Raw genomic sequence first — 22,100 nt, forward strand, 5'->3', positions numbered from 1 at the left:
AAAAGGAAGCCAAGCTAAGCAATTGCTTTTTTTGCTGTCCCAGCCTTATAGATTTTTCAGTTTGACTGCAGTTTTTGGGTCCTGCCTAAAGGCCTTTCACAGGGTGCTTTAATTTGCATCACCTTCCCCCTGCTCCATCTCCCTCCTTAGCTCTCCTCATTCTGCTTCAGTTATCTGTTCCATACTGAAACTGGAATTTGATTTGGTTTTCATGGATACAGGTTGACAACTACAATTGTATCTAGAGGAGATTTTGGCCACCTGCACCTGAGCAGTGTCTGGGCATTTTTGGTATGGGGCATCTCATAGCAGAGGAGGCTGAGGGCAGATCCAACAGAGCCAAATTTTAGTCTTCTTTTATCTTTGACTTTTTCTTTTGTAATCCTACTTCTGATTATTTTTATTTTCTTCCCAGAAGACACTGATGTTTTACCTTTTCACACACAAAAAGCAAAATTTATGTTCTGTTACCCAGTGATGCTCTTTGATCAGAAGATTGTGTTAACAATTTCTCTTAATTTTGAGACCAGGAGAGAAATGCCCAAGGGTGACATAAATCATCCATGAGTTTCAACAGCTTTTCTTTTAAGAATTTTCTCCCTACAGTACTGAAACTTGTGATCTGTCATCAGAATGTGAGTTATTTAATGGAGTTTTTTAATGGAGTTTTTTAGCACAATGTTGTGTCTTTTGGTGAATTTAGGGGGAAGCTGTTTACTCCTCTTAACCGCGGACAGAATGTGTAACCATGCTTTTCTTCACTGCCACTACCTGCTAACAAAATAGATTCAAATATTTGCAAACACTCAGAACCAGAGCAGCCTCAGAGTGTTGCCCTTTGGTTAAGAAGTTTTTTTTCAAGTACAAATCAAAGTGTGCTGGGTCTGGCTGGGCTGCAGTTCCCTTTCCTCACAGAATGCTGTTCTGCTCTGATACCTGGGCTGGTTTGGCTACCACAGCAGGGGTTTGGCCAGGGCTGAGCAGGGATCCCAAATTCCTGCAGGGCTGGGAGGGGACATGGCCAGGACACCCGACCTTGGCTGAGCCCAGGGATGTTCCTACAGTGTCACCTTCAGTGCCAGCTCCTGAAAGGTGGCTGTGCTCAGGTGGGGTTGGGCTCTTTCTCCAGGAACTGACAGAACCAGAGCACACAGCCTCAAGCTGCACCAAGGGAAATACAGGTTGGATATTAGGGAAAAGATTTTTATAGAAAGGTGATAAAGTTCTGGAATGGCTGCCCAGGGAGGTGGTGGAGTCACCATCCCTGGGTGTGTTTAAACCAGCCTGGATGTGGCACTGGGTGCCAGGGTTGAGTTGAGGTGTTGGGGCTGGGTTGGACTCTGGAAGGTCTCTTCCAACCTTGTGATTCTGTGATAAAAGCCAGAGGAAGGAAAGGGGGACAATGGTTATTAAGGCATTTGTTCTCCACGGCAGCCTCTCCATGTACTGAGGCAGCTAAACATTCCCTGCTACTGGGAAATGGAGACTAAATCATCTTTTTTCTATTTTTTCATTTGCTTCCATGCTCAGCCTTGGCTTTTTGTTTTTATTAAACTGCCTTTATCTTGACCCATGAGCTTTTCATCTTGTTCTCCCCCTGTCCTGCTGAGGAGGGAGGTGAGGGTGGCTTGGTGGCCACCAGGGTCAGTTTTGCACGAGGGCTGCACAGCCTTGGAGCTCTGGGACACGGGCCAGTGGCTTCCAGGACAATTCCTTCTGTTTATGAAAAGCAACAAAAATGGCAAAGGAATGCTTTGCTCCAGCTGTTGGAAATGAATTACAGCACAGCCCCACACAGTAGCAGAGGATGCATTTCTGCATTTTCACAATTACTGTAAAGCTGTGGGGTCCTTTTCCTGTCTGAGGGCTCATCCAGGAGCTGGGAAGCATTAACTGGATTGGTTCAGACTGCTTTTGAAACTGCATGCTCAGCAATAGCATAATACAGCAAATACAGCATAAAAAATTTCATTCTCTCCTGCTTTAGAAAGCCTTGCTTTCCTGGTTTTGTCCAGGGAATGGTTTATTCTGGCTAAATGGAAATATTTACAACACGAAGGACATTCCTGACAGGATTGTGTTTTTTAATATGAAATGGATTTGGATTTTAAATTCTTTTGCTGATTGAAATGTTGATGTTTAGAATCATGGTTGGATTTGTGAAGCAGCTGCAATGCTGAGGGTATCCTGAGTTTGCAGCTGGCTAATGAGAAATGTTGAATTGGACAATACCAATTACTGACCTTATTAGTCTTAGCAATAGTAAATCTGTCTTAGAAAGAAAAGAAATTATGTCTAGAACAATATACAATTACAAAGCTATTGTGACAACAGGTGATAAGACTGATAAAATGAGTGAAACAGTAAACTTGTCAAAAATATGCATTGTTTGATTCAGTCAAAAAGAGCATTGACCCAGATATTTACCAAAAATGAAAGGAATTAAATATGCTTGAAAAGCAAATTTTTGTATCGATGTTCATCACTGAAAAACTCCATTTGAGATTTAAAAGTTGGTTCCCTCTGCTAAAACACTGCAGGGTAAAAGAAACTTGTCTCTACGTACCCATTCTGCTTTATACACTTCTGATTTATACACAGTTTAATGCAGTAACATTGAGATTAGTGTTTTGTAAACTACTACCAAAGCTGGAGTAATTTGCAATTTCTGTAAAGTGCCATGATTAGCAAAAGCATGGGTTTGGGGGGAAAGCATGCTGGTTTTAACTTGAATGAGCTGGTTTGAATTACTGATATTTCTCCTGTGTAGCTCCAAAGATAAACTAACACCTTAAGGTATAAATATTTTCATTTTAAGTAGAATTTTGTTAACTAATTTCATAATATTACAGCTTGTATTAGTGTACTTCTGCCAGAAATACTTAGATCATAACATTGATCTTAAAAGTTTCACTTCATTTATTTACTTCAACTTGTGTGCAGGGGTGAGAGGTCTCAGGGTGCAGAAGAATGAGAGGGTCCAGGGATTGTGGTTGTTGCTCAGCTGTGTGTTCTTCTGAATGTTTGACTGATAGACTGAACAATATTTAAACAGAATTCAAAGCCCAGAACAGCTGTGACAGCAGAGAAAGTTTCGAGTCTTCTCCATTTTTTTTTCTTTCATTATTTTTTGTTTTCTTGACAAAAAAGGCAGTGGATGATCATTGTAGGTCTGTTCCAGCTGAAGCAGTGTATTTATTCTATTTTTCTCAGTGTGTATAAAAATAGAATTTTTTTTTTTAATTGCAGCTGTGCTCTAAAATATTTATACTTCCTTGAAAACGTTCAGGTATGGTCTTGATGTCCAAATGACTTGGGGTCTCGGCAGGCCATTGCAGCAGAAATGTTTCTGTTCTGGGTATGATGACAATGAGTTTTATTTTAGTGATGAATTAATGTTCCTGAGTCCCTGATGTGGCTTGGGGGGACACCAGACCTTTGCTAATGTCCCTCCTCCCCTCCCAGAGCCTCTCTGCCTGCCTGCAGGGAACTTGTAGGTGCAACAGAGCTTTAGGATGGATCAGAAATACAAAAATCCCATCAGCTGTGCACTGGATGCAGCAATTCCACTGAAGTCAGCGAAGGTAGTCCAGATTTTCACTGCTGTAAGTGGAAACAGAAACGTCTCCCATTGAATTAAAACACTGTCCAGCTGCTTGGTAACACTTATTAACTTTACATTTTGCAGATACTGTATATAAAGCTGGTTTATGTCTTTCCTAAGTGGCAGCTGGTATAAACACAGCATCGTGGTACAGTATGAAACATGTGAGAAGTTCCCCTTGGAAGTGAAGGGAAGAGGTTATTATAAACAGCCCAATTCACATTAAAGTGCTTGAAGTGTCAGTGCTGAAATCTTGGCACTCCTGCTGCAGGGGAGCACCCAAAGTGTGTGGATGGACCTGGAAGTTCTTCCCTCTGTTCCTCTGCTGCTGGGATCTCTGATACCCAAGGGATGTCCTTCTCAGCCTAGGGGGTATTTTATTTCTCACCCCCATGGCAGCTGTACAGTACAAACAGCAGCAAAACCAGAGCACCATATTCTCTACCTCCTCCTAAAATTAAGTTTTCTCATGTTTCACTGGAGTAGGAAAACAAATTGAAATTTTGGCTGAGCACAACAACTTTTTGTGTTCCATGAGCTTTCAAGTGGTGATGTCTCCTGTTCGTTTGCATTAGCAAGTAGGACTTGCCAGGCAGTATTTTGTATTTTTTTGTTTAGGCATGGTGTTGCTGAGTTTGGAGGTTTGAGAGCAGAGAGCTGCTGCAGGAATTCCTCCTCAGTGGCCATCCCTACACGGACACAGACAGGCTTTCAAATGTCATTTCCACAGTCTTAGTTGAATTTACAAGTCCTGGAGGTATTAAACCTCTTTAGTTCTATCATTTTTGGCAGTATTTGAAGTTGTTTTTAGTTTTGTGGGTTTAATTTTTGTGGGTTTTATTTTGTTGGTTTTGTTTGTTTGTTTTTCAGGTGGTTTTTTGGTTGTTTTGTTTGTTTGGGGATGTTTCTGTGGGGTTTGTTTTCGGGGGGTTTTTTATTGTTGGATTTTTTTGTTTTGTTATTGTTTTTCTTTTGAAGGAGAAGATGATGTTTATTATCATGGAATTGGCTGTTTGGCTAAAATGTTTTGGGAGATCACATTTTGCTGCTCTTCTCCTGAATTCAAATTAGAAGAGGTGACTTGATGCTAGCAGATATGATGTGAGTAACCATCACAACATAAATATCTGTATTTTATAGAAGAATTAGCCTGTTTTTCAAGAGGCTCATCATTTTTCATCCCTTTTTTTCCTTTGAAAAAGCTGTGTTTTTCTCCTTGCAATCTCAAAACAATTTTTCTGGGGCAGAATAACATGTGCATGTGTACAAAATTGCTGTTCATAAATGTCTCAACCTGGCTAAATATTTCAACATTTGCAGCTTGCCTCCTGCCATACATGCTGCTGATGGAATGGTTTCCTGAATCAGATTAAAAGATTATTTCTGAGATTTTGCTGATTTTAGAACTTGGACTTCATTACTGCTGTACTCAGATCCTTCTGGTTCTGGTTTGTTTTTATGTAGGATCAGCTTGTGAAGTGCAGTTTTAAAAAGGGCAGAGATCCCCATTTCCATAACCAAAAAGAGGTTATAGTATATATTTTATAAGAAATAGGAATTCATTGTTGATACACAGAATTTTATTTAATACAAAGCTAAGTTGGATAAAACCCTATGGGAAAATCTGATTTCATTCCTTTTGATCTTTTTTATGCTGACGTTGTACTTCAGTTTCAAAGCTGCAGTTGTTTGTCACTGTGATAAATAAGTAGCACACACAAAGTTCTTGTTTCTAATTTTGGGGAATTTGGGGGAAATTATCTAAGCTTTTATTTAAATTCTATGAAGGAATGACAAGGAAATAATTATTATTAATTTTTTTAACTGGAGTATTTCTAAGATACATTGTAATTGTGCTTTTTTTTTTTTTTTTTTTTTTTGTGTGTGTGTGTGTGTTACACTACCTTTTCTCAGAATTTGTAGTTCACAGACCTGAAACCTCATTTGAATCTTAATCATTTTTAGCAGGATGTGTGAGACAAACATGGGTGTTTATGCTGAGTGACCCATGGAGCTCTCAAAGGTATAAATCACAAGAGCTGCTTAGCAGATCCTTCCCAGCTGGTGCTGCAGCCATGTTTCAGTATAGCCAAAACTGCTGTTCTGTTTTTAAAATTTAAATTGCATTAAGTACAACTGTAGCATCTGCTTCCTTTACTGATTTTCAGCTTCTTGGCAAATGAAAAATCAATGTTTTCTTTTCTGATTCAGTTGGTTTCCTTTAGATAGCTATTAATAGTTTTGCTCTGATATTATAGCAAGACCCTTTAATGCAGATGCCCTTACTATTTATTGATGGGAGATGCTGAGGGCCATATAGTAAATATCTACTCTCCTTTTGGTGTGAAAATTTCTGTAGTACAGGACAAGAAGATGATATTTTAAAAGAATGTAAAAAATCATCTCTGTAGCACATTTGGATTCCTCTTAATTCTTTGATCATTTTAGGTGCACTTTGCTTATTACCAGATTCGTATTTTATGCTAAAGCCACTTTTTAAGAGATGATTTCTTAAAAATTTAATTTAATATTAGTGGAGAGAATAATTCCATCAGTTTCAGGATAATGATAGCAGTCTGACTGTAGGAATGTACAGCTCCATGAGGCTCAGGCAGGCCCTTCAAAGGTGAACTGGTGAATTTAGAAGCCCTCTGCAGCTCCTCTGTGTTCATTAGAGATGCTGCCAGAGCTCTTGCAGAGTTCAGCTGCCCCATGGCAGAAATTCTCCCTTGTGGAGAGAGCTGCTTGCTTTTTATCTCCACCTTGGGCTGAACCCAGACCCAAATCCTCATTATTGTTGATTTTGTGTTATCCCAGTGCAGTGGGACAGCACAAAATCAACAGTTATCAGTGTGCCTTGATAACTCACAGCAGCCTCTACTTGGAAGATCTGAAGATGTTAATTACCTTCTTTCTTATCCCTGAATTCTTTAAAAATATTTTAACATGCTGGCTAGATTGAATGACTGTCTGAGCAGTAGCTGCTCCAAAGCAGGGACTGGAAATGCCAAGTTCAGGCAGAATTTTAGGAAGGGATGTCAGCAGTGGTGCACACCCAGAGGTACAGTGGGAATTCAGGCTGTGAGAATTTGGAGGTTACACTCAGGCGCAAATGAATGAAATGTTGGTCGTGTTTCTGATTGGGAAGCAAGGGAAGAACCTACAAAATCAAATCCCACATCTAAAGCCATCAATAAATGACTGGGGAGGCTGCAACAGGAGACTGCAGAGAGGAGGGAAAGCTTTGTAGTGCTCCCAGCTCTGGTTTGTCTCAGACTTTTACAGATTGATGGGCGCTTCATTTCTATCTCTGCAAATGCTCAGGGTTGGTTGAGGTCTTTCCAGCTGTGTCTCCTGCACTGTTGAAAAACAAACTCCTGTAAGAGGCCACTGGGTTCTGGATGAATGGATTGGGTCCCTTTCATTATCAAAAATCTAAGTGTGTGTAAAAGCTGGTAGTGAGGTGATTTTTTTTTTTATTCTCAGTATGAATCTATTTTATTGTAAGATAGAAGATTAGAGACAGTGTGCAGAAGGCCAAGATCCTGAGATCTCTAAATTTTCCCTGTAAAATCTGCTGTTAATGTTTCTGCACTAGCAGTGACATTTATTTTTCTAAAATACATTTTTATTTTCTGTCTTTTTCTTGTTCTCCCATTCACAGTTCTGAAGGGTTGCAGAACTCAAATCAAACACTCTCAAGGCACTGGAATGCATTTGGTGCTTTGATACTCCCCAAAGACTTGCAATATGATGGAAGACATAAGGGAGAGATTTAGGGTAAAGTTTGCTTTGATTTCCTAAAGAAAACATTCTAGTATCGCAGCTGTTAATCAGATAATCAGAATCTGGAGTTTAAGATCTGATCTAAGTTTTCTCTTTTGCCTTCTCTAAAGGGTAAAAGTCTATAGGGGAGAAAGAAAACCACAAAATAAATATAATTTATATTGGAATAAATACAGCGAGTTTGCATGAATATTTAATACTCCTCCTGTGGGTCTTTTGCATGTACATTAGCACACAGCTGAACTTCTCAAATTCAAAAGTGATCTCCTTCCCTACAGTTTGATGATTGTTTTTAAGGTGCTTGTATTTCTTTCATTTAACTGAAGGTCATGTGTCCCCCACTTCCAAGTTGCATAAAACTTTTATAGCACGAGCTTTTATTGGAAAAAGAGAATCAGTGAGCATTAGTATGAAGGATTTGTTACACTCTCAGATAATCCTGAACACTCAGAAGTTTTTTCATGTTTCTCTCTCCGAATACCTGCATTTTAAAATTTGCTGGAGCTGTGCTTTGCCAGGAGGTTTACTCACATTTCAGCTGAACATTAATTCTGGGAGCTGGTATGTAGAAAAATTTCATGTGTTGAGTTTTATGGGAAATTGTTTTCCTCTTTGTGAGCACTTTGTAGGGAAGTTTGTTAATTATGGACAAGCATCATGCACTTTAACAGCAGAACAGTTTTATTTTTTAGCTGCACACCATGCAGCGAGATACTTCTGTTGTTTATATTTTCATCTGTTAAATGCTATCTAATCAGTCACAAATATGGAAGACAAATTCCGTTTTCAACTTGTGAGAATTCGAAATGGAATTTGACTCCAAGTCAAATGGAAAGGTAATTTTTTTGACTTATTTTACATCAGCATTGATCAGTGTTGTTTCTTAGCAGATTCCTTGTTTGTTCTAATCACACTTTAGAACCTGCCAATATGACTTTAAGAAGATTTTTCTTTCTTTTGTAGTAAAACCTCAGCACAAACAGCAAGCCAAGAAGACAACCTCTTGGTGCAGAATGCTTTATTTTACTGCATGGAGTCATTCTTCCATTGTAAATACTTGACTCTTTAAATACTGGAAAATCTCCAAGAATTAGAGAACCTTTTTGTAAAGACCACTTTTAGTAGCCTACAGACCCCCCAAAAAAGCTGTAAGACATGCTAAAATCATACAGGCTGTTTCCTTTTCTTGCAGCTATTGTTTTGGCTTCAGCAGTAGGTTAATTCATCGTCATTAGCAGGAAAAAGCTCTAAAAACCTCCAGAAGAATGGTGCTTGCTCTTGGGCATTCAGCTACAAAACAGAGATACTCAGCACTGTGGTCGACCCTCAATTATCCCACACAATGGGGCTGGCAGGAGCTGGCTCACAAAAAGCAAAGCCACAGCCAATTCAATCCATAGGAATTGGACTAGAAACCCAAAGTTAATATATTTGCTTGTAGCAAGTTTGTAAACAGTTTTGCTTTCAGCAGCAAATTTTAAGGAAATCTGATAGCATAGGTAAAGAGCAGCCTGCTATATTGAGTTTTTACCCAGCATTTCATCCTTTGTGGGGCTCTGCTGCAGGCAGAGATGTCAGGAGGAGGTGATGCCCTGCTGATTCACACCCCAATTTTCATTCCATGGTTTCACTGCAGAGACTTGGTGTGAACATTTTATTTCACGTAGGGAATGCTATTTGTAAAAATTTGCTATTTTGATATTATGGTTGTGCAGCTGTAAAGAGGACTGTTATACTTTTCTGAAAGTGAATGGCATGGTGAAAACCACTGGAAATGCAATAAACAGTGAGGAAGCGGGGTGGTTTTTATAGCAGTTCAGCCAAATTCAGCTTTTCTCCCCAGCTTTCCTCCCATTGCTGTGCCCTTTGCCTTCAGAGAAAGCATCATCTCACAGCTCCTCTCACTGGCTCTGGTCTGTGTTTCCTGCAAACTCTGAGACAATCCAGCCTTCATTCAAGCTTCAAATCCAAAGGAAATCATGGGGAGCTGTTGGTCATAAATTTTCCAGGAGCAGGAATACCTTCCTGGAGGTGCTGAATGCTCTCTGCTTTCACTGGCATTAGCAGCTCTCAGGACTCTCTTACTCTTTTTGATTAGTTTTGTTGTTTAGTAGAGTTTGGGATTGTGAAAGCTAAATATTACACTGATTTTCAGTCAGGCCTGCACCAGAATTACTGTGTATACACCAGCTTTTCTGCACAGAGGGGCATGGTATGGTTTATTTCAATAATCTGCTTTTTGCTGTGCTGGATTCCAGCTTTTTTAGAGAGGGATTTTCAGCTGCTCTGGAAGCTTGCAGTGATGAGGTGACACAGGCAGTTCTTTGTACAAGCCCAGGAAAGGGCACAGCAGTTCAGTACAACAGAAACCAACTGCATGGAATCCATTCCACACTGCCTGCTTGGGCTCCTAACAGCTCCATAAAGCTCATTGCAGTTACTTTCTTTTGAAAAACCTTCTTTGCCCATGATGTAGAGAAGAGTCTTTTTTCCTCTTCCCTGCCTCTGTAGCTCTTCTTTCACACTAACACAGACCTGATTCTGGATGTGAACCTGGTACACCTCAGTAACAAAGTCCTGGTACTTTCATTGCTGAATTAGTGCACAGGTATCTCAACACATCATTGCTTCACCCAAGGGCAGGAGGGATGCCTCAGTCTGTGGTCTGCTTACAGAATCACTGTAGCCCTCCCCGTGGGATTTGTTTTCTTTTATTTTTCACCTTCTAATAATAATACATGCCCCTGCATATTAGAAAGCTTCATTGGTCTCAACAGAGGAGATTGTGTCTAATCCTTGATTTGTGTGGATATAATTTTGAAAGATGCTGTAGCATAGAATTAAGTGTGTGGTGTGTTTTGGGGAATTAGCTCCTTGCTTTGGAAAGCAGTCTGGGCCTGTGATTAAATCTGCTGCTTTTGTGAACTGCCTGGTTTTGATGGTATCTGATGTGATAAAGTTGTTTCACCATCTGCATATCTGATTTTAACACTGCTGTTAGACTTTGATTTGGTGCTTCAGGAAGGAGAGCTTTTCTTGAGAAGTTACTGTAAACACACAGATGCCTTTCCCTGTACTGGAACTGAAATTTTGCCCTGAATGCTGGCATGACCTGCACTGAGCATCAGTGGGAACCAGAGTTCCATGTGCTGCTGACAGCTTTGAAACACAACAATGAAAGTCACTTTATCAGCTCTTTGTATTCTTTAGATTTATTTTCAGAGAATCTGTGTAACACTTGGATGTAATTCAATAGCCAAACAGTGAACAAGAACAAACCAGTTTCAATTACTTGCTACTTGATCCTTGGAATAAACCCAGCTAGTTATAAAAATTCTAAATAATTTAGTAAATAAGATGCTGAAATAGGAATTTGAGCCCATCATCTGGAGATGGATTCCAATTAAGGTTATGACAACACTGTTCTTCAGGAATTCAAAACCTGAATAGATTTATACCTTCGTCTTCTGGTTTTTAATATGAAATAGTAATATATTTTTTACAGAATACAGTGTACTGTAATGAATAACAAGTATTATCAGTAAGCATTAATCTTTCAATCCAGCTGTGTGTGAAAGGTTCACACACAGGTCCAGCCTGCTCTCAGAATCCTGAATTAATTCCTCAAGGAGGTCTGGAAACCCACTGGTGTTCCAAGGTGACACAAGACATTTGTTAAGCACAGTTGGAGGATATTTCCAAGAAAACCAAACACAGTTCATGGCACCATCATTTAAATTCTGCTTTTGATTGATTGTCAAGTTAAGACTAGCATGTCCTTTTTGTTTCTCTTGTTCCAGTCCATGCAATCTAAAAGATTTATGGATAAAATCTGGAGTGTCAGTCTCACAAAGCGAGAAGCTGCAGGTTTTATCACAGAATAAGGCAATTTGACCATTTTTTAACACCTTGGCAAGAGTTTATGACAAGAATAGACAAAAAAGAAATACAGAGGAAATTTTCCCATCAGACTAAACCAAGGTGAAATATAGAATTTCCAAAGTGCAGAAGGTTGAGGTTATTTTTTTTTTTTCTCTTGAAGATAAAATTTCAAAAGCTCTGGAAGGTGGTTTTCAGAAGTTTGGCAGATGCCTCAGTGTTTCAGAACAGTTGTTAGTGTTTTTCCTGGCCAGTTCTCCTCCCATCAGGGTGGGTATTCAGAGGATGCAGTTTTATGTTACAGCTGGACTTATGAACTGTGGGCAGTAACCAAAAAGGGAGGGTTTGTTTTCCTCTCCAAAGCTTTTCCTTCCCTCTCCAGTGTGTCAGTGGTATTGCTACTCTGACCCCACAGTGAACTGATTCAGAGAATGAAGGCTGTAGAAAACTAACACTAAAACCAAGGAAAATAATGGCTTTTTACTGATGTAGTGCTCTGATCCATGCTGGGGTCAGGCGAGTGCCAGGGCTGTGACTGGGGAGTGCAGCCACAGGCAGGATGAGTGGGAGAGCTCTTCAATTAATGTAGATGTGGCATAAATGTAGATTTTTAGCAGTTTCATCAGGTTAAAGATTATTTCTGGATCATCTCTACTGGTGCAGATAAGAAGGGTTTTGTTCTCTCTGCTTGGTGCCCTGTTTTCCTACATCCTCCTTTGTGGTATTACTGTTGATTTAGGGTTTGTTGGATCAGGAGATTCAGCTGAAGACTAAGCTAACAACAACAACAAAGAGAATTTCAGCTTCACTAAAGTTATTTTTACATAGCAAGGGACAAGGTAGTGTGAATTTGTCCTTTGTGACAGCAGCACAGGTAAATTTCCTAAAGTCAGTTTTGATGCTACACTGTAAGCACTCATGTAGGAAATGTTTATTTGCCAATTCATTGACTCTCAGCTGCTGTGCTGTTCAGATTTAAAAACCTTCTTGAAGGATAAGATCCTGAAATCATGTGTGGCATCATCAGTCTCTGTTTTGCCCATGTGATTCTCCTCTGGTGTCTGTGCTGAGATGGACAGGGAGCCATAGAACACTGCTGGATTTAGCAGAGATGGTGCATGCAGTCTGTAATGGTCTGCTGTAAAATCATCATCTGCCTTAACATCAGTGCCTTTTGGATGTTTTCTCTTAAATGTTTCAGGTCTGTTCTGTCTGGTTTCACGGAAGGGTCTGTGCCAGTGGAACACTCCTTTCCTGGGATGTTTGGGAGGGATGCTCTTGGCACCTGAGCACAGCTGATTGCATGATGCTCCATCCCTGAGGTGAAGAGCATTTCTGATCCCTGAGGGACCTGGCAGCTCTGAGGAAATGCCTTCCTGGCCTCTCCAGACACATTTCACAGGTTCTGATGGGATCAAGACTTTCTTTTGAAGTTTTTGTTTCTTTCAGAGATGAGATTCAATGCAATGCCCTCTGGCCTGGCTTTTCTCCCTGCTGCTGTTTTCCTTTGGGATTACTGTTTGGTCATTGTTTGGTTCAGGCCATACTCAATTGCCCTTGTAATTAATGTGGAGCTAATAACCATGTACTGAGTAATCACTGCTGCTCTGCTTTTCTGGGCTTGTTTTGACTCTGACACTTGGGGGGAGATTTTTACATTTAACACTTCTGAACTGGAGTATTTCAGTTCTGGACAACCTGATGATGAGTTAAGACATTAGGTGATAGGATTGTTCTGACTAAATATGAGTGCCTAGAATGAAATGTCTGGATGAAAATGAGTCACCTCAGGATCCCTTTGGGGACAGTGAAGTTCTGTCCTTGTGCTCCTGGAGTTTCACTTATGCTGTGTGCTTCACCCTCAAGTTTGGGCAGATGCCTGTAAGAAAAGTGGAAATAGGTCATCTGTCGAGTTTTGATTCGATTTCTGATTTAATTAATTTGGACTGTTGACATAAGTGTCTTTATTTGGTTTTAAATCCATGTTTATCTGTGGAAATGGAAGTTATCAGACATAAGAGTTTGTGGAGCTCCCTCAGGCTGGCATCCAGAGGAGCACCTTTAAAATGTAGATGCTGAGATGCATGTGACAAATGTGCACTCTTCATTTAAGAACTTGAGATGTACAGGAATATTAATATTACCACTGTAACATGCTATGAAATTGTCAGCTTACAGGCTCAGCACTGTCATTTGACTGACAGCAGTTCTCAAGTTGGATTTTTCTTCATGGCCCAGGGTGTGTTCTGCAGTTCCTGTGTCTCTGCTGGAAGCAGGCACAAGCTCCTGCCTTCACTTTGCACCTTGTGTTTGACAAGTTCAGTCTCCTCTTTGCCTGGATACTTCATCTTGTGCAAAAAGAAAGAACCAGTTTGCCTCCTGTAATCCACAGTCTGTCTTATTTCACAGCTGTATTTACAACAAGTTTAAAGCTTCAAAGACCCATTTGTGTAATTCTTGGCTGTCACAAATGAAGAGATGAACTTAATAGTTACTCCCTTTTCTCTACTTAAAGCTCTTCCTTTCCAAAAACGTTTTATTGTAGGTACCCCTGGGTAGCAAATCCACAGCACTCAGGTAGTGTTTAAAACAAATTGCATTTTACTTGTCCAAGCTTGATTAGGATTTAAGTGTCTTTGGCAGAAATAAAAGATCAGTGAAAGTTCATACTTAATATATGTATAAGGAATATAAAATGGAAAAAGAATCAATGCTCAGGAATTGTAGGGTTCAGTTTAAGAACTTGAACTTTCCGTGATTCTTCTCAATTACTTCATTTCCATAGTAACATCACCATTACTGATAAAGTGCCAGCTCCAGTATAATACTCTAAATTTGGAAAAATGTTCTAAGTGCTCTGCACGTGTTGCAGCTTGGGGGAGAAGAGAAGGTCATGGAATATGAAGCAAGAACCAGACTCACCTTTTGGGCTGTGGCACCTGGGAGATTCTGGTTCACACTGCCCTTCCAACACAAAGCACCTGCTGAACTTCCAGCACTTTTTCTTCTCAGTGCTTGAAATTGCTGAAGGTTAGGCATCATTTCAGGTGAATGTGTGAGGTCTGCTTTGTTCCCCAGCAGCTGCTGGGTTTGACATTTTGTGAACTGACTGGATTTTTTTCCCCTCTTTCTTTTTTTCCTAGGTGTTCACCTCCCATGGGCCTACTGTGATCATGCCAACCTGGTTCTGCTCTCGAGAATGGTTTTCTCATGTGGGAAGATTTGATGAGGGTGGAAAGGTGAGTGGTTCAAAGGATCTGTAGTCCAGGATCCATCCCTTTGTTTAACAGGTTCTAGCTGTTATTAAGGAATACTAGGAAAGGGGTGTAGATGAAAAAAGCTCTAAAAAAACTGGGTCATACAATTATAAAAAAACAAAAAACAACAGTTTCCAACCAACTAAAGTTGTTTGGGAATAAACCTGGTGATGGAAGGACCTACTTGAGATTGGCATTGCAACACATCTATTGGATGTGTCAGCAAACCTGGAAAAATTAAAGGTTTCAGACATCCAAGCTCCTCTTTGGTCCCTGGAATAGATGCTAAAAACAGGTGAGCTATTAGTTTTGTTCTGAGTAAGGTGAGGTAGGTTGCTGGAAGAAGCTGGGAGGAAAGAAAGGTGGAGAATGGCAGAGGGATAAAAGTACCTTCACCTGAAGAGGAAGATTTATATCCCTGAGAGGAAAAAAGAAGGGCTGTAAAACTATTGCCACAAAAACTCATTTATCCACCTGTCCTCTTGTCAATCTTAGTTCTTGTGCTTGATTTTAAGTAGCTTCTCCTCAAGGGTCAGGGCTGAGAGGTCACAAATTCCATACCTGTGGTCTCAGAAATGTTCCTTCCCTGACAGTTAGGTGTTCTTTGTCTTTATGAATTTCCTGCATGACTTCAATTTGACTGCTTTAAGCTCATCAGCATGTTTACGGAATAAAATCCATGGGTGTCTGTTAGCAGTGTTTATTGTGGTAGTTGAAATATGTTGGCAAATAGATCTAATTTAAACACATTTGGATTCATTTTGTGTGCTTTGGTTCTGAGAGGTTTTGCTTCCAGTAGTTTTGGTGAGATTTTAGGGCTAAAATGGGTGGTTCTGATTTTTTTTTTTTTTTTTTTAAAGCTTTCATTTATTAGCACTCTAAAAAAATCTGCTAAGGCTATTTCCTATTTAATTATTTAAACTACAACAGATGATGATGATTCTTATTTTTATAGCTTTTAAATGAAGCCCTTCAGTGCCATGCAGTGTGTGTATATATACACATGTGTGTGTATGTATGAGGATATACAAATATTATTCTTTGGGCTGCCAAAAAATTATAATTATAAGGAGACAGCAGACAGAGAACTGAATTGTTTAGAGCAGTACAAAGATTTCCCCTTAATTACATGGTGGGTGAATGGAAGAGCTGGGAATGGTGCCTTGCTCCCAATACAATCTACATTTGCTGACCCATGCTCTTTATTTCTTTTTTATTATTATTTCTTATCATTGTATTTTCACTCTCTGAAGGATGTTTGACTTCTTGAGCGTTGTTAGTGAGCTCCAGACAGAAAGCAAGCAAGTTAAAGCAGCAGCAACAATAGAACAGCAAGCCTAATGACAAAGTTCAAGAGGTTAAGTTAAATACATTATTGTTCTGTGCTTTTTGCTTTTCATTTTGATTTTTTTTCCTCCTTGTTTTGTTTTTATGAGTTGGGTTTTCTCTGTTTTGCTCTCTCTGTGTAATTGTGTAGGAACTATGCCACTGGTTATTCAGCTGTAGTACACTGACAATCTTAATCCTGATGATTTTTCAGACACAATGCATGATATGTCCTTCTGGTTTGAAGAATTACCAGTGATAATTTGAATTTATTGTTTGTCCCTAGTGTGAGGTGTCCAACATGTCCATGTCTGGCTGATGCAGAGGACCTTCAGAAAAATACCCTGTGAGCAGGACAGCTCTGAACAAAGCAGTGAAGTCAAACCTTTGTCTTCTGAGGGTTTAGAGGACACAAAATTGAGTCTTAAATCTTGAGCATTTAGTGTTACAAAGTATTTAGCATTGCTCTAACTCGTTCATTTTAGTTTGAAAAAATTCCCTTTAAGGCAAAGGAGTTTTTTTTGTGTTTCAGCAGAGCTGAGAATACTCTGAAGGGTCTCATCCCTGTAAGTTCTGACCTGTGCCAGGATCTGCATTAATCTGATCACTTCCATCTCCATTTTTGAGTTAGTGTTTATTAATGAGGCTCACCAGTGTCACATTGCTGGAAGTAAACACAGGAACAGGCCAACAAATCTCCATGTTTTGGCCTTCTCTGTTTGCTAAACTGTTCCTTGCCAAAAAGCTGCATTTCTCATTTGAAATTAAATCCAAACACCTGTTCTTCGTATTTCAGTGCTTAGGAAAAAATGGAGGGTAATTCTTCCACGGGAGAAATTGTGATTTGATGTTCATGGCAGCAGAGTGGGTGGACTGACCAAATACAAATAGATGTACCATGGTGTAATCCCCTTTTTTTTTTTAATTCCAGGTAGATATGTGTGTCTCTCTCCAGTCATTCATTAGGTGAAACAGGTTTTTTTCATTTTTTTAAATTAAGTTCTTTCTGATCAAGGTCTGCGGTTGTTGGGAGTGTATTCCTTTTAGGTCCAAACAAAATAAATGGTCTCTAAGGACCTGAAAGGTTTGTTTTATATATTAATTAACTAAAATGGTAGAGGTTTTATTTATGTAATCTTTGATAAATGATAATTGAAGCAGGAGTACTGAAAAGATTTTAGCAAGCTCTGATGGTGGTCTAAGACTGAGATAATACAATGGAAGTGGTCACAAGCCCATAAAGTAACATTTCAAACAGTATCCCTTGCTGGAAGAAGAGTCACATGATGAACCATATTTTTGGCTTACTTTTTTAGGAAACTAAAAGAAAAGAATAAAGCAATTTTGGATAAAGAATCAGTACTTCCTTATTGAAAAAAGTAGCAGCACCTCCTAAACCCTTCAGAACTCCCATTTGACACTTGGTGTGTGACATTACCACGGGTGGCTTTGCTGCTGGAGTTTTTGGTGTCTCCTAAAAAGTAGCACCATTGTTAAAAAGTAATAACCGTGTCCAAAAGCATCACAAAAAAAATTGGGCTGAGGAGAAAAATGCCCGTGTTCTGGCCTAATGTGAAAAGCAGATTTTGAAGCTGTATCATCTGTTCGAGTGGGGAACTCCCCAGTCGTGTGCAGTGGGAGATGAGGTGCCTGTTATTAGTGAAGAAAAGTTATTTTTTTCATGTGTCTGACAGAAATGCTGAGTACAAGGAGAGCTGTATAAATGAACATTGCCACCCTGCAGGCTCCACTCCATGCAAGGGTGGAAAATTGCAGTCTTGGCTCTCTCCAGGCAGAATTACTCTCCACATCACAACTGTTACGTGCCAAACTTGTCTCTTTCTCTAGAATTTTACTACGACTTGGTTCCAAATTTCTGGTCACCCCTGTGTTTATCCTTCCTTTTTAAGTGTATGAAAACTGAAAATGGAGTGACAGCCTTAAAGTTCTGAGCTAATCTCAAAGTGTAAACAGGGGGAAATTATTCTTAATGAGCCCCAGATGGAATTGTGCATTGTACAGCACCAGCCTTTCTGAATACAAACTCTGAACAAAGTGTCTGCAGCTCAGTTTCATTCTATTTTTGTGATAAAAGGTCACAAAAAACACGAACTGAGGAGGTGTCAAAATATCCTTTTGAGCACAGGAGACTGTAGGCCATGTGTAAAGCTCTGAGGTAAATGTAGCTGTTAGCCACTCACTGATGCAATTTTCCATGTTTCCCTGCCAGAGCACACAAATGTCATTCCATTCAGAAAAGCAAGGGGTTGTAATAGTGCCTGAGAGGTAAAAGGCTAAGTAGGAATTTGGTTTTTTGGAACGTGAATTAAAATACTGTCAGTCTGTCAAATAACCTATCAAGATGCTGTGGGGAAAACTGGGATAAAATACAGGCACTACTGGGGTTTTTTTGTTTGTTTGTTTTTGGCTTGTTATAGTCAAGGCTGAACAGAGATCAATATTTGGTCTAAAAAGCAGAGGAAAAGTGGTGGAGCCAGTGATTAATTACACTTTATAAGCTATTTGAAAATTCACCCCATACCTCATGTCTATATTTTCTGCTGGTCTGTTATTAAATATAATTTACAATTTACCACCTCCCTTCCATTTGACTTCCCCATCATCTTTGTTTAACTGCATTTCTCTGTGCCAAGACATTTGAATGAAAGCAACCTTTTGGAGTTTCCTTTAACCTGTTATTTCCTAAAGAATGAAATAAATCCTAATGGGCTCCTGGTCCTATAATCAAGGCAAAATGATGGAAAGGCATGATTTGGATGAGAGCCAAGAAATGAAGTGACAGATCTGCAGAAAGGGAGATTTAAGAATATCTTGGATAATCCTGTAGAAAAGCTATTAATAGCTATTTAATTCTTGCCATTCACTAATTTTAGGCTCCTCTGAGGAATTAAAACTATTTTTTCTGTCCAACAATTACCCTGATGGTGCTGACTGGTTTCTAAAATGTGTACCAAGTTGCAGCCCAGTTTTCCTTGATGCCCCTGACCAAAAGGGAGGACCAAGCTTTTCCAAACCTGAAGGCTTTTTCCCCTATGGATTGATGGATTTCTCCTGTCTTGTTTGTCATTGCTGCTTATTACAAGTGCATGTATTAATGAAATAATGATACATCTCCCATTTTCACCAGTCAGACTTCTCTGCACAGGCTAAATCTCCACTGGTTGTGCTCACAAGGATCTGCCACCTCTGCCAGAGTGTCTGTGAGCTGGGACAGGGCAGGGAGTCAGATGGGACTGAGACAAGGCTGAATAGAGATGGATGAGGAAGCTGGGACAGATTGATTCCTGTGGCAGAATCACTCTCATCTATTTGCTTTAGCTGTAAAAGGCAGCTTTTATATTGTGCATGTGCCTCCACAGCCCCGTGGTGGTTTCTGTCCAAGTGGGCAAATGGAAGGATTGCTGTCAGCCTCAAGTGCTGCTGTTGCTCATCCCAGCATGACCTCACCAGGTGTTCTTGGTTCCAGCATTGCACAGGGCATCAACTGCATTAAAACTCCTCCAAAAATTGCTGATGGTCCCTGTGGGAACATAATAAACCCCTCAGGGAAACCTCCAGGCTTCGCCCTGGAAAGATCCCTGCTTACTGTAAAAGTGACTCCTGACACCTGGGAAGAATGATGTCTGAATTCAAATGATTTCAGAAGGATAATTAATTACTTTATTATACTATATTACTATGTTACACTAATTCTATCACTAATTCACTAATAAGGAAAACCTGTGACTCTCTGCTGGGAGTTTTGACACAACTGTGGATCCAATTGGTCAATGTCTCTAAAACACGATTATCAGAATCTAATTTAGTAAACACCTTGGCTAAACAATCTCTATACCACATTCCCATGGGCACAAACAGGGAATGAGGTAAGAATTGTTTTGATTCTCCTTTCTCTGCTTCTCTCACAGTTTCTCTCAGGAGAAATCTGTGTCTTTCTCTGTTCAGAGGGCATATGAATACCACACGTGCTGGTGCTCCTCATCATTACTGATGGTGGAGGTGCAAGAGTTGTAGCCAGAATTGCTTGTTGGGGGATTCTTGAACCTCCTTGGAAAATGTTGAGGTGGCTGCAGTTGGAGCACAGTTCGCTGCCAGGAGTGAGAACAGCAATGAGAAGATGGAAGAGAAGGATCACAGATAATTTAGTTTGGTCTCTGAACAAGGAGGTATTTAAATTCAAGTTAGAGTTCTGCTTGGCACCCCATGGTCTATAAAAAATCAGTCCCCTCATCTGTGCACCCATCAGCACAGCAAACAGTACCTGCCCAAAATACTGGGTCAGCAGAAACCCTTCTCCTGTTAAATGTGAACTATGATTTTGCATTTGGCTGGTTAGAGCAGAGCAGGGGCAGGCTGTGCTTTTTTCTGAGAGCTATAATTAGTTTATGCCTTTTTGCAGCAGAGGATGTGGAGTTGGGTTTTGCCTATAATATGGAAAATTCTGTATGTAGTCCAGTAACATGTAAACTGTGCAATTTAATTGCATTTATTATTGCTGAAAGCTATTGATGTGGTAGCCTGTTGCAGAAATGCTGGGTTAGTAATTGATACTTTTAGCCATGGATATTAATTTTCAAAAAATACATTAAAATATCCCTTTAGTGGTTAAACAGCTTTTTTTTTTTTTCAGAGCTGTGCTGTTTCAAAGATTCCTGGTGTTTAAAATGCCATCTGGATCCAATAATAGATCTCAGCTGGGAAGGAACTCTTGCATTGCAGCAAACTTACACGCTCAGGAGCCCTAGGAAGTCCCATCCCTGCAGGATCCATAACACAGGCAACATCTTTCCTCTGAAAAATGCGTGGCAGTGCTGCTCCTTTGTAATGTGAGAGGCCACTGCTGAGCAGTGCAAGGCACCTGCTCCTTCCTAGGCCTGAGTGCAATTTATTCCAGAGAATTTCTGCCAGTTAAAGGAAAGTAAAAGAGCTCTTGGAAGCGTTTTTTGAAAGGTCCTTTTACTTCTGCAATAACTCATCTTAAATATGCATATTAACAGTTGTCTTGAGTAATGTAAATGCTTATCCAAAAGAGAAAAAATTGCTGAGATGTATGTGATATAATCATAGATCTCAATCAAACTCTGGCTCCTGCAGCAAGCTGGCATCTGCTGCACTTGTGCCCTGAGACATTGTCTGCTGTATGACCAGAAAAGAGAAAAAGGTTTGAACTTTTCTTCTGGCTCAGTATTTCCCTTAAAGTCCACAATAAGGAAAATATAGAAAGGGCTACAAGATAAATGGAAAGAAATTGATTTTGTGTTTTCCTTGTGTTCTTGCTGACTATGGTTTCTGGCTGCCACTCCAGATTTCTTTTGTGACTTTCAAAGTAGGTTCAAATAAAGCATAAATTGTATGAGTTTGTCTAAAAGTTTTCTTCTGCATTGCAGCTCTTAAACCAGAAGTCAGACAAACGTTTACAAAGAACACCAATAGCTGCACATTTAATTCAGAATGTGGGAGCCTGGCCCAAACCAGTGTCACACATGAACCAGGGTGAGGGCAGGAGCTGCAGAGTCCAGAGCTTGGTTGTATTCTCATTTCTCCCAAGATACAAATGTTCAGCTGAGTGGTTTGGAGTTGTTTTCCAGGGTTCAGCGAGTTTTTGTCTCATTTCTTTTTCACTCCCACACCCCTCTGGCTACTCAGCCTGGTGGGGATGAGAAATAGTCACTGAACTGTATTGCTCTCATAACTACAGGGCCAGTCCAGCACTTTAATTAGAGAATCTCATTTTCTTAATTATGAAAGAAACTCAGAAGCTGTAGTAACAAGGAAAAATTTCAATTAATTTTTTTTCAACTTGTACTCTTATTATTTGTCTGTGTTGAAATAGAATGATTCAAATTGAGGTTGAGATTTATGACCTGGTTATTCATGTGTATGATACTGTCTACAGAAACAAATGTATTTCAATCTTTTCCTTTAAAATTTTGTCATCTTACCTTTCAGCTTTTTGTTGTTGCCACACTTAAATGTTTTCTTTAACCCACCTGGTTTTATAAAAGGGAGATTTTTAGACTGGTAAAAAAACATGTGACCCTTTAAACACTGTATTGTAGGGAAGAAGTATCTGTATTTAAACATGAAAGAATTAAATGTTCTAGTATTTCAAGAAGTTGTAGCTTTGCAAAATATAAATAAGCACTACCTTTTTTAACCTTCTGTGGAGGACTTTAAAGCTGGGTTCATGCTTTCATATGCCACAAAATGGAAATAAGTGCTCTAAG

The 22,100-nt window shown here is 39.7% G+C and overlaps 1 protein-coding gene across 3 annotated transcripts in view; it reads left to right on the forward strand.

Moving 5' to 3' along the window:
- Positions 1-22,100, forward strand: part of QTGAL (queuosine-tRNA galactosyltransferase) — a 103,703-nt gene that overhangs the window by 56,739 nt on the left and 24,864 nt on the right. For 2 of the 3 annotated variants that reach the window (XM_031506389.2, XM_077787331.1), the window contains one exon: positions 14,413-14,508. In XM_031506389.2, the coding sequence (XP_031362249.1) occupies positions 14,413-14,508 (96 nt within the window). Of the gene's footprint in view, positions 1-14,134; positions 14,300-14,412; positions 14,509-22,100 lie in introns of those variants that run through there. The other variant, XM_077787330.1, reaches the window with a different exon arrangement.

This window comes from Lonchura striata, chromosome 19 (genome assembly GCF_046129695.1).
Source record: "Lonchura striata isolate bLonStr1 chromosome 19, bLonStr1.mat, whole genome shotgun sequence".
Lineage (NCBI taxonomy): Eukaryota > Metazoa > Chordata > Aves > Passeriformes > Estrildidae > Lonchura > Lonchura striata.